This window comes from Ylistrum balloti, unplaced genomic scaffold (genome assembly GCF_031769215.1).
Source record: "Ylistrum balloti isolate Yb309-2 unplaced genomic scaffold, AGI_CSIRO_Ybal_v1 Utg370744, whole genome shotgun sequence".
NCBI lineage: Eukaryota > Metazoa > Mollusca > Bivalvia > Pectinida > Pectinidae > Ylistrum > Ylistrum balloti.
In genome coordinates, this window is record NW_026782438.1 from 241,995 (window position 1) to 259,765 (window position 17,771).

Below are 17,771 nucleotides of genomic sequence, written 5' to 3' on the forward strand. Positions count from 1 at the left end.
GATTCGACGTTTCTCTTATATTCGAGAGAGAAAAATACAAATGTCGTAGTGGTTTGTTGGTGAATTGTTGCTTGTTGTCAAGTTCTTTGAAATCAGTTCTAAGTAGATAGACGTATATAGTAAGACAGGGCCTTTGTAATCGAAAAACTATTCGGACACATGTTTATATTTCACCTGTATACACACGTCACGTGACTACTACACACACTTACACATTACAGTCATCGTCTCAATTCCGCTCCTTGCTTTCTTACGATAAGAAACTAGAGAAGAGAAATAAAACACGTTTTGTATACACTAACTAGTCATAAATACATGGTAATATAGATTTAAGACTGTTTGTAATTTACTTTCGTGCACTGATATTAAGAAAGAAAATCCAGGTAGCCACTGTTTGTCGGAATCGAGACATGCGCACTGTTGATCCACATTATAGTTGGTTGAGCTAACTTGGCGACTGCCTGTGAGAAGATCGGTAGGCATACTATGAAGGCAGTAAGCTTTTTGTGTTTACTAAGAAGACATGACTTGAAACACCAGGGAAAATGTAGTGTGTGAATATATATCAACGTGTAGAAGTGGACTGGTACTATTTCTCTTGTGAAAATGACTTTTTACGAACAAAAACGGAGAAAAATGTATACCGCTAGTCTCTAGTAGTGCTGTGTGTACGATACACAAACTCCTCAGGTGTGTTTGTGTACGAGTCACGCAAAGGAGTTGTTTGCAGTTGTGAAACATGGGCGAAAATGGTGTTTTGTTTTGTGTTACCCCGACAGAAATGGTGAGAACTAGATTGAAATCACCTCTTTATTAATTAATACAGTGTTTTATGTGTTGTAAACAATATTCAACACGGGCACCTGCCTTTCAATAACCTCAAAAGTGAGCTGTCATTAACCATATTACAAGGCAGCAGTAAAGAAAACGTGTTGTCAGATTAATCTTCGAGATCCAAAATTTGCCATTATTTTCCAATATTTAATATTAAAGAATTATTGGCTTTGATATATGTGAATAATGACTTTTTAAGTGAATTATTGAGTAATAATATCAAAAGTTCAGAATTAATTGAAAAAAGAATGGAAGTACTACTGAAGATGGGCTTGTTCAAAGCAATCTTCGTTTTACTGCTACTACCTGTGATATGCAGTGCTGAGGGTGAAACAAAACAAACTTTTGAGATCGATGAAGAAAAACCTGCGAATTCATATGTTGGTCGCCTGGGCGAAGGACTTGATGATACTTTTGGACCTCCATATACCTTAATTCCAAATGGAGATAGTTTGGGTTTAACCATTGACATTAACACAGGAATTATTACGACAGCTTCCGTTTTGGATAGAGAAACAAAATCTTCATACAATTTTATCGTCATGTCGCTGCTGACAGATAATCTTATTCAAGCTGAGGTAATTGTTCGGGATATTAATGACAACTACCCAAGATTTAATGTGAGTAAAAGAATAGAACTTTCTGAAAGTGCAAACACTGGATCATCAATACACATAGGAAGTGCCATTGACGATGACACCGGCGATAATGGCATTGTTTCATATGCAATTACGTCAGGTAATGAAAATGGGAATTTTGAATTAAAAGGACAGTTGTCAAAACCATTTCTATACCTTGATCTTGTAATCAAAAAACTTCTAGATTTTGAAAATATTTCAAACTATGCACTAGTTATAAGTGTTGTAGATGGAGGTCAGAAAACCGGAAGTGTAATGATTCAAGTTCCAATTTTAGATGCAAATGACAACCCACCGAAATTTGATTTGAGTCGTTACAGCGCACAGGTAAGAGAAGACCAACTTGTTGGTAAAAGTGTCCTCAAAGTTTCGGCAACTGATCAGGATTCCATGGAAAATGCTAGGATAACGTACACAATGGACTATCAGAAAGATCCCGACAGGCATTTCCGTGTTGATCCAACAACAGGGATTATTCGAATAAATAAACCTTTGGATTATGAGAAAACGCCAGCCTTCCAGCTCTCTGTCATTGCTTCAGACAATGCTTCACAACCTTTAAGAGATACAACGTCAGTAGAAATTATCGTCATAGATATAAATGAACAACCTGCAAATGTCAATTTGCTGTTTCTCTCTAACGAAACAACAGCCGGACATATCCCTGAAAACTCGAGTGTGGGTACACCCGTTGCGAGAATTTCTGTCAGTGATCCAGACAATCCAACAGTGTATTATTCAAATATTACTGTCACTTTACAAGGTGCTGACCCATATTTTGGATTAGAAACCAGTAATAATGTCACCTTCATCCTTTATGTGAAAGCTGGACTTGATCGCGAACTTCATCCAAATTTTAATATAACAATTCTTGCTGTAGATGGTGGTTCACCACCACTTCAAGCTGCAAAATCCTTCACACTTTGGATTGATGATGTGAATGACCATGCCCCACAATTTACCCAAAACATTTATGAAGCTTCAGTGCAAGAACAGGCCCAGGAGGGATCTTCTGTCATACAGGTTCAAGCTTCGGATCAAGATGCTGGTCCTAACAGCCATATAACGTATGGTATTAAATCGCATCTCAACAATTCAGATTGGTTCGAAATTGACCCCTCTTTAGGTATAGTTGTTGTTCGAGCTCGGGATACTATTGACTGTGAAGAAAACCCAAATCCGTGGATTACTATTACTGCAACAGATTCAGGAATGCCACCGCGAACAGGAAGTGCAACTCTCAAAATTACAGTTTTGGATGTAAATGACATGCAGCCACAGTTTGCACACACCTATTACCATCAAATTGTCCCAGAAAATGTTCAAGTTGGAAGCTGTATTCTTACGGTAAGTACACACGGCAGAATTCAATTTCAGCAACACTTAAGATAACCCAACAAAAGGTTGCTTGCTACTATAGCTCTTCTATAGACTACAGAGACAAGTTGACCTATGTACTCTTTCAGTAACAAAACATACTGGGGAATGAAATTTCCTCATCATCCTGGAAAGAAAATTATTCTTAAAATTTATTCAGGTAAACCGAAATCAGGAGTTGCGTTGCATATGAAGGTAAATTCCTGCTGTTTCATAGTTTATACGTCTTCACATCAATACAGGTTGACTGGAAATCTGTTTGTAGTGTATGCAAATTGTATTGCGACATTAAATGTCGTTCGTAAATTACACCCTCAAAAAATAGCTGCCATTGTGTGGCAGCCAACAAGCAGAAACATTACCACATAAAATTTCCGAACACCAGATCAGAGTGGAAAAGGTTTATGCCTAATTGAGTAGAGTTGGTTATACTTTCAAAAGACCCTTTACAAATCTTGTCTACATTATGAAGTAAATTGTCTCGACTTAAAACTTCAAATACACTCCATTACATCATACACGAATGTGGAATAATGATTCTTCTTAAATAAGTGTGTAGGTAGTTCATATCCAGAAGAAATTCACATTTAAAATTGAAGGGTTTTTTTCTGTTTTTAATTTTTGCTACATGTAAAAGGTTTGATAACTATACAAACCCACACAGGGGCATTTGACTGTTGTAAATAACCAATGTGTCCCAGTCAGTCAGGCATTGTAGCTTGAACACCTAAGTAACTATCTAACATGATGTGTAAATTCTTTTCATGTGACGAAAGAAAATAAGTAATGACATTTTCATTTTATGTAATTTTTAAAGATGGCAGAAGTAAACTTTTTTAAAGATAATTTGTCAGAGCAAAAGTTATTGTTTAAAATGTAAAATGCATAAAAAACAGATACTGCAATGTGTTTCTTGTGGTATATATTGCCTAAACATGAACCAGAGACATTTTGAGGCAAAACTTCTTTTAAGTAAAATGTAACAACATTATTGTTTTACCTTGTATAATATTGGTAATTACATCATTAATACAAAAAGAGAAAAATGGATTGAAGCCAGAATAGTAATAATTAAAAGGTTACTTAAAAATACTGATGGGAAAGTTCTCGACTAATGTTGGACTGTGAACAAAGGTTACTTAAAAATACTGATGGGAAAGTTCTCGACTAATGTTGGACTGTGAACAAAGGTTACTTAAAAATACTGATGGGAAAGTTCTCGACTAATGTTGGACTGTGAACAAAGGTTACTTAAAAATACTGATGGGAAAGTTCTCGACTAATGTTGGACTGTGAACAAAGGTTACTTAAAAATACTGATGGGAAAGTTCTCGACTAATGTTGGACTGTGAACAAAGGTTACTTAAAAATACTGATGGGAAAGTTTCGACTAATGTTGGACTGTGAACAAAGGTTACTTAAAAATACTGATGGGAAAGTTCTCGACTAATGTTGGACTGTGAACAAAGGTTACTTAAAAATACTGATGGGAAAGTTCTATAATGTTGGACTGTGAACAAAGGTTACTTAAAAATACTGATGGGAAAGTTCTCGACTAATGTTGGACTGTGAACAAAGGTTACTTAAAAATACTGATGGGAAAGTTCTCGACTAATGTTGGACTGTGAACAAAGGTTACTTAAAAATACTGATGGGAAAGTTCTTGACTAATGTTGGACTGTGAACAGAGTAGAATAAGTGGTCCCAAACTGCTTTAGTTGAATTTAAAAGTGAGCTTTAATCAGATTTTATTTCTGAAATGTTGATTATAATCCTTTCTAATCTCTATTACTGTAGTTGGTATACCTACATGTATATGTCACCTTTGTAACAATACTATTTGTGACATTGGAATTAGATCAAGTCATAGACTGAAAAATATTGGTTTAAGTACATTTTCACATCATGATATACATTTAAATGTATTGTATGGGTCATATCAAAAAGTATCTAGTCAGGACTAGGAAAATTTTAAATATTTGGTCATAGCTAGGGCAAATATTACCTATCTGGCAGATTTCATCTGCCAACAACTTCTGATAACAAAATGAAAAATGTGTGTTAGCTAAATTCACCTGGATTGGAATTTAGGTAAAATCAATGTTTCCAAAAATGACCCACAGGGGACATAAGTTTCACAGCTGGTGATTCAGTAAACTTGCTAGTAGGGGTTGACTCGCGGATCAGCTGGCTTCTGACCCTAACCTGCAGGAGTACAATGACACATGCTAATAAGCCAGTTTATAACAATGGATTAGGCTCAACAGGATTAAACAATGTTAAATTTTATTAAGTTTCCCTAGATGAGAATTCAAGTTTTTGATAGGTGAAAATATGAATTAGATTCAGAGATTATTTTTAAAACTGGTGTACAAGCCTAGATTTTGAAGGAAAAAAGATCAAACATCACTCTTAAGAAAATATAAAACAGCACACCAAGACTATCATGGGAAGGATGGATGTAGAAGACTTGAAAGCAGAACAAACTTGCATGTATGATTATTTTTTAGTTTAATGCAACATTGAAAAAAAAGACTTCAGAAGAATTTCTCTTGAAAATGAAAAGACGGACAAGAGAAAATTTTGAAATATGTAAACTTTTAAGTAAAATTTAAAAAAAAAATGAACAATCTTATTTTGCAACTTTTGATTCATTATCGTGCATGGCTGTTCATCAAGTCTGCCTGTTTATGTAATGCATCACTATGAGCTCGTGAGGTAGTTAAACTTTGATATTTTCTCCTATTATGCATCAACATCAAACAAAACACAAGAAATTACATGTCACTCTTATGTATGCATATACAATGACATGGCCATAAAAAGATGTACTTTCAACTTTTGTAGATTTTCAATAAAAATATTGCACAAAAGAATTGTAAGTTTCAGGGTCAGTTAGTACTAGATTGGGCTGAAATTCAATTGTTTTGTCAACAAATGACAAAGGAAGTGTTTATATTATTACACATGATATATTTTCATGTTTAAGTAATAAAACACCAGGATGTCTACATTTAAATCTGTTCTCATTACAAGAAAAACATCAAGATAACCAGTGAGATATGATTGTATATCCTGATCTACAGAGCTCCATCACCGACTTAAAACCCTATCATCCTATATACATTCTTTTGTTTATCCTGTATGGAATAAATGATAAATATTTTCAGTGAACAGCTGTATACGCCACAGGGGTTGGTCTGTCCAAGGTAGATGTATTCAGCTATCTGTTAAACAGGTGATAAAGGCGATCAACAAATTATTGATCACTGCAACCATTGTGGATTAGTTTATGACTTGGGGGTGCCTTATTTAGACAAGCGAAATTGCTGATAATTCAAGGAAGGTGACAGGAACTTAGTAGACTTTGGATAATACGTGGTCATTTATGAGACCTGTATGAAGAGTTTGAATGGTACTTACTAACTTTTTATTGGGTCAAACATATACTGCCCCGCAATAATTTATACCAATAGTGTTAGTAAGAACGGATTTTATTGTGCACAGGGAGTGGTAACATCAAGATACACACTTTTACATAACTATTATAAAGCCAATGATATATTAAGATGTTACGTACAGTAAAATTATCTTTTAAAAGATCAATACTGAGTACCTCTAAGTAAATATGTACTTTAGACTTGTGTTGTTTCAAAGTACAATATAGTACATGTATAAGTATTTTCGTACATATTAAGGTAGAATTTTACTGAGACCAAATGTCATTTCTAAACTAATATCACAATTATGCATGGCAAAACTTACAAAAGACAGTGCATTTAAAGCATCAAAACTTATATTCTATTTCATTATACAGCAAAATTGTTAACCAAACCAGAACAGTTTGAAGGATAAGATTTTTATTAAAATAATGACTTATAGAAAAAGTTGTTGAAAAAATTATCGTTTTAACAACATCAAGCGTATATGCATTACATTATTACAATTACGGATGTCTATTAAAGGAAATGATATATAAGAATATATACATGTGCTGAAATTTGTTATCACAACACAGATATTTGGTGAACAAAAGAGGTTGAATGACTTGATCGTTTCAGAGGAAATCCACCCACCCTTGTATTTTAATGTAACTATTGCATGAGTGAGTTACGTTAAAAGAAATTCTAGACTTTGTCAGATTTATATAATCCAGTGTATTGTTTTACATTGACGAGACAATTTTGCACTGGTGTCAACTCCTGGTCGTACCTGAAAGGTGAAAGACTATACTTGCGTTGAACTGTGTAATGTACCATATACGTATCTGGTGGGATTGGCAGAGCCCAGTGTAGAGCGAACTCCATTTAGACCCAGTTTTGTATAGATTCCACAACCGGCTCAAAAGCTTTTATGGAAGCCACATATATTTCTGTTCTTCCTTGTTGTTTTTGACCATCCGGGTAGTGTTCGTTAGTGTTTGACTGATTTTGAATGTCAGTTGGATATTTATTTATGTTTTTGAAATACATTTTCAATACTGAAGACCTTTCCTGGCTTGAAAGAGATAAAATATTCAGTGACTGTCAAAAGTCATTCCAGTTGTAGTTCTTGCTGAAATATTTACACTGTTTAAATGACCCATAGGTCTGGTTTGGCATTTCCCTGGGATGTTTGCTCACCAAGAAAACCCTACTTCAATGACCTTGTTGACACAAGTTTTTATGCCCTTTCAGGACCTGGCAAGGGAGACAAACATCTACATAAGCAGCTCTTTATATTTCATTTACAGTACATAACACATACCCATGGGCAGTTTCTCAACTTTTGTGTCAAAAGACGTTCTCAATTGATGTTTTCATGAAAGATTACAATGTTAAGATTGACCAGGAGATCGGAGGCACTAGACAATGGCTTCTGAACTGGACATTGGCCGGTTGTGGTCATTATCTCTTTTAACATCTTCTTGGCTAGTTGCCAATGCATGTTTGTCAATTTCTATCACGATGGACTGTTTTTACCAAATTTTTCTTCTCATAACGATTCACAAATTTTTCAAAAGAAATATTAGTGTCAGGTTTTATTTTGTTTAAAATGTAAACAGAAAAATCAAAGATATGCCTACATAGCTATTAATCCATGTATTGGTTAGTGTGATGGAATTAATTTGTAAAATTAAGAAAATATTTAGAAAGACTAAATTGTGTTGTTTGGCAACTTTAAAACCCAGTATGTCGTTGCCTATAACAAGTTTGCTTTGGTATAATTACCTGTTATGTAATATGAGGTAACATGTTTGAGCTGGGATTAAGTTGAACTCTCAAAGGTAAATAAGTACACTGGACTGAACCACAATGGCCACCTTACGCTAAATTTACTAAATAATCATGTACTTTTATGACACGTTGTTTGATGTGGACATTCTTGAGTACAGACAGGAGGGACGTCCATGGCCAACCCCTCAACGTTTACAATGTCACGCAGGTTGTGTCGTATCACCGACTGAACATCAACCATACCTTTGTGATTAGGTTTCCTTGGGTAGCCATGTTTAAATTTACGGAAGGCGACATCGGTGTATAAAAAGAAAGATATCAGTTTCGATAACGGAGCTTATTGTAAATTGTTGAAGTATTTTTGGTCACAGTAATCTTATTAGGGGTTTCAAGTTTTTAAAGGATATGCATCAAAAAGTTGCTTTAGTGGAAATAGATACAAACATCATTTTTCTTTTACTGATTTACAATACTGTATTCTGCTAAAAATCTAGGTGGCCAGGACATAACTAGCTTTTGACTCAAATTATTGGAGGACAATGAGATTGTTGGGGATATTCTGCTTAAAATACCAGTGAGTTACACTGGGCTTATTACTAGACATGGGCTTAATTGTCCAGTGGTTTCTGTTAGTTTCCGGGAATGGGGTTTTGATTAAAGTGATTAAAATTAAGGGAAGTACATCAGAATGTATTAGGATATACTAGTATGGTATTACAAAACAAAAGCTTTAAAAGTTCATCGATCTGATGGTGTGTACCAGTAATTTTAAGTTTTGTCCTCATATGAAAAAAACTACATTTAAAAAAAATTGAGTATGAAACACTCTCGTTGCTTCAAATTACTTCACTCTGGTTGCTTCAAATTACTTGTTAGGGAAATTTCCCTGAGGACAAAGTTTAATGGCTTTTTGAACTATAAAGAGTTTCGGAGAGTAATGTATTAATAATGAATTTTATCCAAATATATTATAAATTATTCTGTGTTTCCGAAAGTCTATTGATGTCTTTGTATTGAAAATGAATCACTAGGCTTGCCATGTGAATTCCTGGTTAGGTTTCGTCCATATTTATACTTTGTCAGGTGATTATTGTATCCGGAGCAGGACAATCATAAAGATTTTATCATGTGTCCAGAAGGCAGTGTACCTTTAGCAGATGCCCAGCCTATGAATATATTGTGATTTCTAACGTATACAGGTTTACCAGTGATGACTTGTCCTGTCTCATCATAAGGTGAAAGGGTCACATGTTTTTACACCTGTATGTCCTAAGGTTATCAAGTCATACTTTTATTTGTAGTTTTGTGATTTTGATAATCAGTCTTCTGATATTGAATGAACATTTACTGAGCTAAATATCAAATGTCTGAGGACAAAGACATTCTTCCTGTTGGGCATTATTGATGTTTTCAACTCTTTTGTTTTTTTTATAATTTTCTGTTATCTTTTATAAACAATGTAGGACAAAAAAAATGATAAAATGTTTTTAAATCATAGAAAAAAAGGGTTAACCCATATGACTTTAGATAGGATGACACCTGAACCCAAATTCTTCAATTTGAACTTTAATGTGATTTGTTTAAACAAATGAGCCTTTTTCAGCAGAATAACACCAACACTGGCAGTACTGACATTGTTACGAGATAAACTGGAATTTAGAGAAGCACCTTGCATGCTGTTGTCTCATAAGATCAGACTTAAATAACAAAGGAGATAAATATTGTAGGGATTTCTAAGCCACGGGAGATCTGGCTTCCGACAGAAACTATTTTCAGAACCAATGATTATGTTCTCAATTTTATTGATGGTTCCCAGAAGAAAAATCTGTAATTTTTTCTGTCATGCAAGGCAGAGTTGATATCAACAGAGAGTAATTGTTTTGCTAATAGAACTTAATATTCTGAATTAACAACTGTGTTTTATGTAAGTACCTGAGAAATGTATATACATTTTTAATATTATAATTGTTTATGTTAATGTTTGAGCATGAATTTGCAATTTTAGATATATTGATACATAAATGTGTTGGTTCATTTGATTTTGCTTCGATCTCGTTTTTTTCCCCCTAATTTTGTGAAATTCTTATTTATGTATTTGTGGTAACATAGTATGCACTGTAAGAAGATGTGAAAATCATGCAAATTTGCAGAAAATTTATGATCTATAAATAGTATGCTTTAATGATACATCTAAACTTCTAGTCTTGGTGAAGGTTTAAAACTGTACTACTGAAATCCTTAGATGCAACTTAAACATGATGTTTACATTCAAACAATAATAAAGAGCACATGTATATGCTAATTCAAGAATTTCTGAGATTTGCTTAAACTAACACGAAATATTTGATACTATGACATAATTCATTAAATCATCATTTATTTGTTAATAAAAGCTTTAGAGATTTCAATTCAAAATGCAAGTCTCATATTTTAGACATCATGCACCTTTTCCCTTTGTACTGAAATGACATCAGGTGTTTAAATTTCTGTAGATTTTGATGCCCAAGTCACAAAATTTGCCCCAACGTTTGACAAATAGAGTTGTAATATCTTGAGATTTTTCTGTATTTTGAAACCTGTAGTCGTGGCAACCAATGAATTGTAAGGAGGGTCCAGGTGATAATGCTTTTGTGGTGTTCCAAGGTCAATAAATACGTCTGAAGTGCTAATGAATACCTGACCTCGGGTGATTGTGGCTACTACTGGACGAAGAAAGATTTAATAGTCATTTTATGACAACATAAAAATTGCAAGTGAAAATGAAGAAGATAAAAGGTGCTGGTTGTGGTCATTGTAGAGGGCTAGAGATAGACAAGCATGTGGCAGGTTTTGCAAGGTTTTAATTATAATCCCTCTAGTTATGAGTTCTTCCTTTATTGTCAATTTGACACCCAAAGAGTAAAAAATGAAAGTTGTATATTGAATTCCTGTGTGTACATTATTTGATCAGTCAGGCATCTGGTTATTAATGGTCAGCTAGCTTTGCTTGGACAACCTGTGTTTATGGTCAGCCCAGCAGGAAACAATCAATTTACTGGACATAAAACCTGACCATTGATGAATTGGTGACCAAGAATTTAGATGGACAGCCTTACATCCAATAAATTCTTCAGTTTTTACAACCCTCTCTCTGCATTTTTGTCCAGCTCGGCAGGAAAGAATCAATTCAGTGACTGTAAATACAGCATTTAAATGATTTTATGTCCAAGTATTTGCAAAATTATTTTGTCCAAGAAGACATTCTTTCTGACTACTTACAATGTAATTACTAAAATGTATGCGGTTGATGAGAAACCTGTTTTTTATGGTCTCTATATTATCCAAATTAACATATTGATAATTATACGCTTCAGCACCATTCAACTTTCACATGTTATAGAATTTTATTTTTAGGTAGCTTTAGAAAATTTCACAAACTCTACTGGTTGGCTTCTATTTTTAATGTAAGATGTCTTAAGTTACAAATGACTATATATTTGATTTGAAATCATGCAAAGAACGAGTGGTATTTTAGGTACTTTTGGAGCCTTCATATTTAACTGAGAACAATTTTTCTGGGTAAAATAATGTCATTTGATAATTAATAATACAGTGCTTTGATCATGAACTGTAATGTTGTTTTATTCTTTTTTTCTGAAATATTTTCCAACTTTTGTCTTTAATAACAAAACAAGAAGCATTAGACATAGGATGAAGTCTATTTCAATGCTTGACCTTGTCTAAACCTTTAAAGTGTTACTGAAGCCTCCAAGGGTTTGTCTGATAAATGGTTCTTTACACTTCGGCCAAACTTTGTCAAATATCATAACATTTTATAATCCCTAAGTGGTGAGGTGAACCCAGGCTTCTTTTTTCTCTGACCTTTCTTTAGTCTCCTGGGAAATACTTTCACTCAAATTGGGATTGATTTTCCCTGCAGGGGTATGAGAGACTGGAAAAAAGGCAGATGTGTTCTGTCCATCTATGATGATGGATGGGAATTGTATGCAGATTTTAACTTTCCTGTGTAAATTGTGCGGAAATTTTGTTATAAGCTGGTAGACTTGGAGCGGAACATCACTAGCCACTTAATGATAGTGTGTCATATGGTGAACTACATCATTTTCAGCATACACAATAGAAAGTTAGTTTCTAGACAAAAAAAACCCCCTAATTCCACATAAACAAATAAGTTAAGACAGATAGGTGTGTGAGTTTCTGTACATGAAATAAATGAACCATGTAAAAACAAAAAAATGATGACGGAGGTTGTTGGATCCAGAATATTTTTACAAAACATGTTTTCCAGTCGCCACATGTAATAAAACAGTTACACACATCATGAAAACAACAAAAGCTGTAATGTTTGGATATGTTTATTGGGGAAATGTTATGTATTTTAGGTGAAACATTAGACTTGTGTGTTAAATTCTACCAAATATACAGCTAATAATGCACAAGAAAGGATTTCAAATAATTTTCACGCAAGGTAGAGCTGACGGAGTGTGGCTTTATCAATAAACTCTAAGTAACAAGATACAAGACACATCAGATGTAGTCGGTAACAGGTTGTTATTGTTTGCTTAGTATCACTGGGAAATGAAATAAGCCCTTTGTTTGCTGCGATGACACTGTAGTTATGCATACAAAGCCGCAAGGTAGCAATCATCCTAAGATGATTATAGACAGGTAGTGCTTCCTCCGCGGCAACACCTGTCAGTCTTGGTAAAGAGAAAGTAAGATTGTTTACATTGTTATAAAGGTGGGATTCCTTGCACTTTCTAATATTACGTGTTCTGCATCTCTGCTGTCAAATCGCCGATCACGACTATTTAGCAGGCATTTCTGGTACGAAGGATACCAAGGATCCGATGTTCTCCCATCTCATGCTTGATTGTTTGTTTGGTACAGGCATAGGGAGAACATTTACGATCTCTGTGAAGTTTTACGTCTCAGTAATGTGACTTTATGTGGCTTTTTGTAATTCCCAGATGCACACTTGGCATGATGCATGTACAGGGATCATATGATACGGGCAGTTTGTGTGGCTCCACTACACTATTGATAAACTGGGATAAAGATAAAGAAGCTAGTGGAAATATTTTCTCCGTTAAAGTCGGATATTTAGCTTAAAATTTGGGCTGGAAATGCATCATGTGAAAGGAGATAGAAGAATGAAGCATGTAGATAGGTATACGGAGATCGTGAATATTAATTTGTACCTGGAATTAGTCCAGCAATATTGTTTGAAGTTTTAGAAAGGGGGCTAACTTTCACAACTCCTTGTAAAATAAATACAACTAACTTTAAAAAATAGTCTTTGGTCTTTTAAAAAATTCACTAAAAGGGCAGAGGGAGTAAGTGGTAGAAAAACTTCAATAAAATTTCTACATACATTGAGTCCATGGAGAGATCGTATACTTTCAGTTAGTGATAACTTAAAAGAGACCTTGTTATGATGCTGTTTCTTACATGTGGTCCATTGGCTGGAGGGATGACCAGGGGTCAGTTTTAATACATCCATCATATGTTTTCACAAGTGAGGTGTTTGGTTAGACAAATTACCTGACCAAGCATATTATCATTATGGCCCAATTCCCTTGACCAGCTGAATGTAATTGTTCTCAGCAGCTCACCACTACAGTCAGTACATTAACTGACCATTCCAATTTTCTTGGAAGTCCCCTGGGTGGCAAGAAAAATGTAGAAGTGGTCAAGCAATTTCCATACCATGTTGCCAATCTACATACTATTACTGAAGACATAATTTGAAAATGGTTTAGTTTATGTTATACTGAGACATGCTTTATGTACATTTTTAAGAAAAGTTATGATTCATTAAGTGCATAAATTATGATTATCAAGAAAAACAAGGAAATTTACTGGGCTGTATGCAAATTACAACTGGATTGCTGGAGTGTTGTATGTTGTGAATCATGCAACATAGTGTACTATAAGTGTACTATACAGCAGTTAGCTATGTGTAACAGATATAACGATGATAAGTTTAACAGTCTTTATTTTAGACATTTTTTCTGACAATGAAAACACAATATGTGTACATCTGCCTTTAAATATATATAGGCTTATGTGTAGTTGGCAATAGTCACCCACCATTGTGTCAACTCAAGTACCTATTCCTGTCCAGACTTGTCAAGCACCATATAGTATGTATATAGTTCTGAAATTTAATGCGGGTCCACCATGTGTATGTAGAGTTTATCTCATTAAAGGACTTTTCTTAGCCTATAATGCTTGATTTTATCTCCCTTTAACTGTCATATGACCTTTGAACTAGTGTTGATTTCAACAGAAGCTTATGGGCTTAAATTGATTAAGTTAATATGTCCATCAGTGATAGGAACTCTCTGGTCAGTCAGTTGTCTGTCCATTTGTTAATTGACTGATGGTCATCACTGAATCATGCACTTTAGGGGATAAAAGTGGAGGGGGTTAATGAACTTTACTGGATAGTTTCATCAAAATAATAAATTTACTGGATTCTGATCCTATCAGTATCATCCGTCATGCATCTGTTCAGATTAGAATTCCTAAACCTGTATAGATGTATGATAGCTGTGAATGAGATCATATTTTTAATCATTTATTATGGCCCACTGTTTAAGAAATGTAAAAAAGAATACAAAATTACATGTTTGCATGAATTTATAAAAGTTTGCAGCAGATAAACAGGTTAAGAAGATATTTTTTCAGAAAATTGCTTGTGTTTTTATTGTCAGTCGTTTTTTTAGTCTGGCTTGTTGGCTTTGTGAATAGCAATATCTACCTATTTGTCTAGTCATTACATAGAAATACTGGTTATTAAAGTGGATATATGTCAACTTAAAGACATATCTTACAAGAACATAGAGTGATCTCATTGAAGATGATTCAAAGTTTGTCCATAAACCTTGAGAAAATTAGATTCATGTGTCGAAAAAAAAACCATATAGGTATTAACAGCTATGTAAATCATACATCTCCAATCTCTCAAAGATCTAGATGCTTTTTCCAAGCTTCCAAATTATTAGAGTTTGAGGGCTTGTAAGTCTAATGTAATTTGTAATATGTTTAAATCATTTTGAAATATCTCATGATGACCATTAAATTGGTAATTTAATGTCCTACTGAGATGTTTTATATCCCTTTGAATATGTACCCATCAGAGTCGTCATGGAGTTTGTAATAAACCATCAGAGTCAGATTGGTGTTTGTAGTATTAGCCGCAAGTGTTGCCTGGGGAACCTTATTGATGCATAGAATCTTTGGCCCTAATTTACTACTGGCATTGATGCTGGAAAATTGGTGAAAATACATGATGGTAGGCGGTCATAAAAAAGTTTGTCCCATGTGATTCCATGTCACCCTCAGGCAGAGGAAGAAAGGGGGGAATTATCTTGGAAAAAATGACAAAGATAGAATTTCCTTTCATGTTGGCTTTTATACTTTGGGGGTCTGAGAATGATACATCTGGGGTTACAAATGTGGCTCAGTAAGAGCCTCACTGGAGGCAGGAAAGGGAGCCAAATTATGTCTCAGAATCACATGTTATGTGTCAGTCATAGCTCCTTGATGCTTTCCTTACAACTTTCCACAAAGCTTCCCCAGCCCCTCCCTCAGATTTGTACCTCCACTGTTTGAAGTATGCCACAAATCAGACAGGGTGCGTTGGTGCCAAGTCGATGTTGCGTGGCATTTAGTATCAATTATTTCAGTTTGAATTAGTCTTATTTCAGAATTCTGTTTTCCATTGCATTTTATTACTCATCCTGTCTTGTGTATCACACATTAGGTGGAAGATGTCCAGAATCTATTCGTTTAATTCAGGCTGGTGTTGGCCGCAGTTTCACTACATGAAGTTAGCAGTACTATTGATGGTAGTGGGTTTGTGTCTGTGTTTGCTGGGTTTTTTTTATTAATTTTTTATTTCAAAGGCCTTGCTGCCTTATCACAGTTTTGAAATTCTGTTGAAAGAGAATTTGGATGTTTTTTGATGTTTGGGTAATAAAAAAGTTGTTTGTGAGGCAAACATCTATGCTTCAATCTTGGCAGAATCTGATCATGCACAATGATCGCAATATCTTTCTGATCTGTATACATAGAAATGGGTTTGAAATAGAATTTATCAGCTGTGACACATGAATGTTTAAGAATTTTTTCTTTCAAAGAAATTTTAATGCCTCCATTTTATGTCATCTACAAAATTACTTAAGTAGCACAACATTTTGGTTTCTTCAGTTTGACAAATTCTGTTGTGTTGGTGAATGATAACAAGGCTTTATATTTACATCTTTTTTTATGTCAAAAAATCGTACATATGAAATATCGATCAAAATTTCCACAACATAAAAAGTTTTGTGTACATATGGAGTATATATTTGTAGCCCAAGGTCTTCTACTACACAAACATTTCTGTGTTTAAGAGTTACAGTATTTGACTGACAGTGCGGTAGAATTGTTTACAAAAAGTTTGTACATGTTTCTATTTTGACAACTGCTTTTTGTCAGTATCTATAAACAAAAATTTTTCAACTGTTAGAAATGAAGACATCTGTTATTAAAAGATTTCCACAATTACTTTTTGGGATACCAAATAAATTTGTTTGATCTATTCTTATTACTTTTTGTATTTACGATAGATTTTCCTGGCGTTTGGTTAATTTCACAGCTGATTTGAATTCTGATAGTTTCCATCAGGTTTAATGTAATCATGTCCATAGGATGCTCAGTAGTTGTTGTCCACCTTACACAATTATCTCAAGACAAGTGACCGCATGGATGACCAGTGGTGACCAATGGCCCTGGGGGTTTAAACAGGCATCAGGACAAGAGGCTGCTGGAGTAATGGCCATGTTTCCTGGAAAATAACATGCAGATGAACATGACAGGAAGCATTATGTGTCCTGCATTACTCTGGGGCAAGGCAATGTTTGACCACCATCAGGTGCAAGGACATGATTGACAGGATAACTATTGACCATTAAGGTTGTGTCCACTTACATGACCTCTCTGACAGAACAGCAATAGCCACCGGTATAGACCCTGTCCATCCTAACTGCTCTGATTTATGTATCCCATATGCCACTCTCATCCATCCTGGCCTATAGTCTTGGTTTCATCAGAGCTTGTCACAGACTAGTGATCATGATCAACCACACTCTGTTTTCTTCAGTGTCATAACACTGATTTATATAAACATTTTCTAGACTGATGTGATCATTCACTGGTCATGGTTCCATTTGGGCTGACCAGAATTACATTTGGACAAAAGCCCTAGAAGATCTTACTGTCTGAGATTGATTTTTGTGTAGTTTCCACATGGTTAAAGAGCTTTAGCATCAGATTCTAGTTTTAAATTGTCACTTTTATGGCCAAACCCATACATGAAGAAAATGATTCACCAAATTACTTAGGCTTCTTGTGAGTGTTCGATTAACAGACCTTGTTTTCCACGTCACACATAAAAAAGACAGGTTTTATGGCTAATTGATAATACTGCTAGATGGTGGCCTTGGTGGTCTGCAAGACTCTCAAGGAAGTCTAATGATGAAGGTACATGTGGAACACAGGGAGGGTGGCATCATATTGATTTATGTTAGACTGAAAATGTGTCTTTCAAGTTTTAACACACAATGTTTGCTGTAAACTGTCACTCACCTTTCTCTATATATTGTTACCTGATTACAGAGTACTTTTGAAAATGCCTTAGATCTGACACCATAGACTA

General features: G+C 34.6%; 1 protein-coding gene across 1 annotated transcript in view; it reads left to right on the plus strand.

Annotated features, from left to right (window-relative positions):
• Positions 1-1,082: 1,082 nt before the first annotated feature.
• Positions 1,083-17,771, plus strand: part of LOC132558006 (protein dachsous-like) — an 85,389-nt gene continuing 68,700 nt past the window's right edge. The window contains exon 1 of the mRNA XM_060222527.1: positions 1,083-2,819. Within this exon, the coding sequence (XP_060078510.1) occupies positions 1,083-2,819 (1,737 nt within the window). The remainder of the gene's footprint in view (positions 2,820-17,771) is intronic.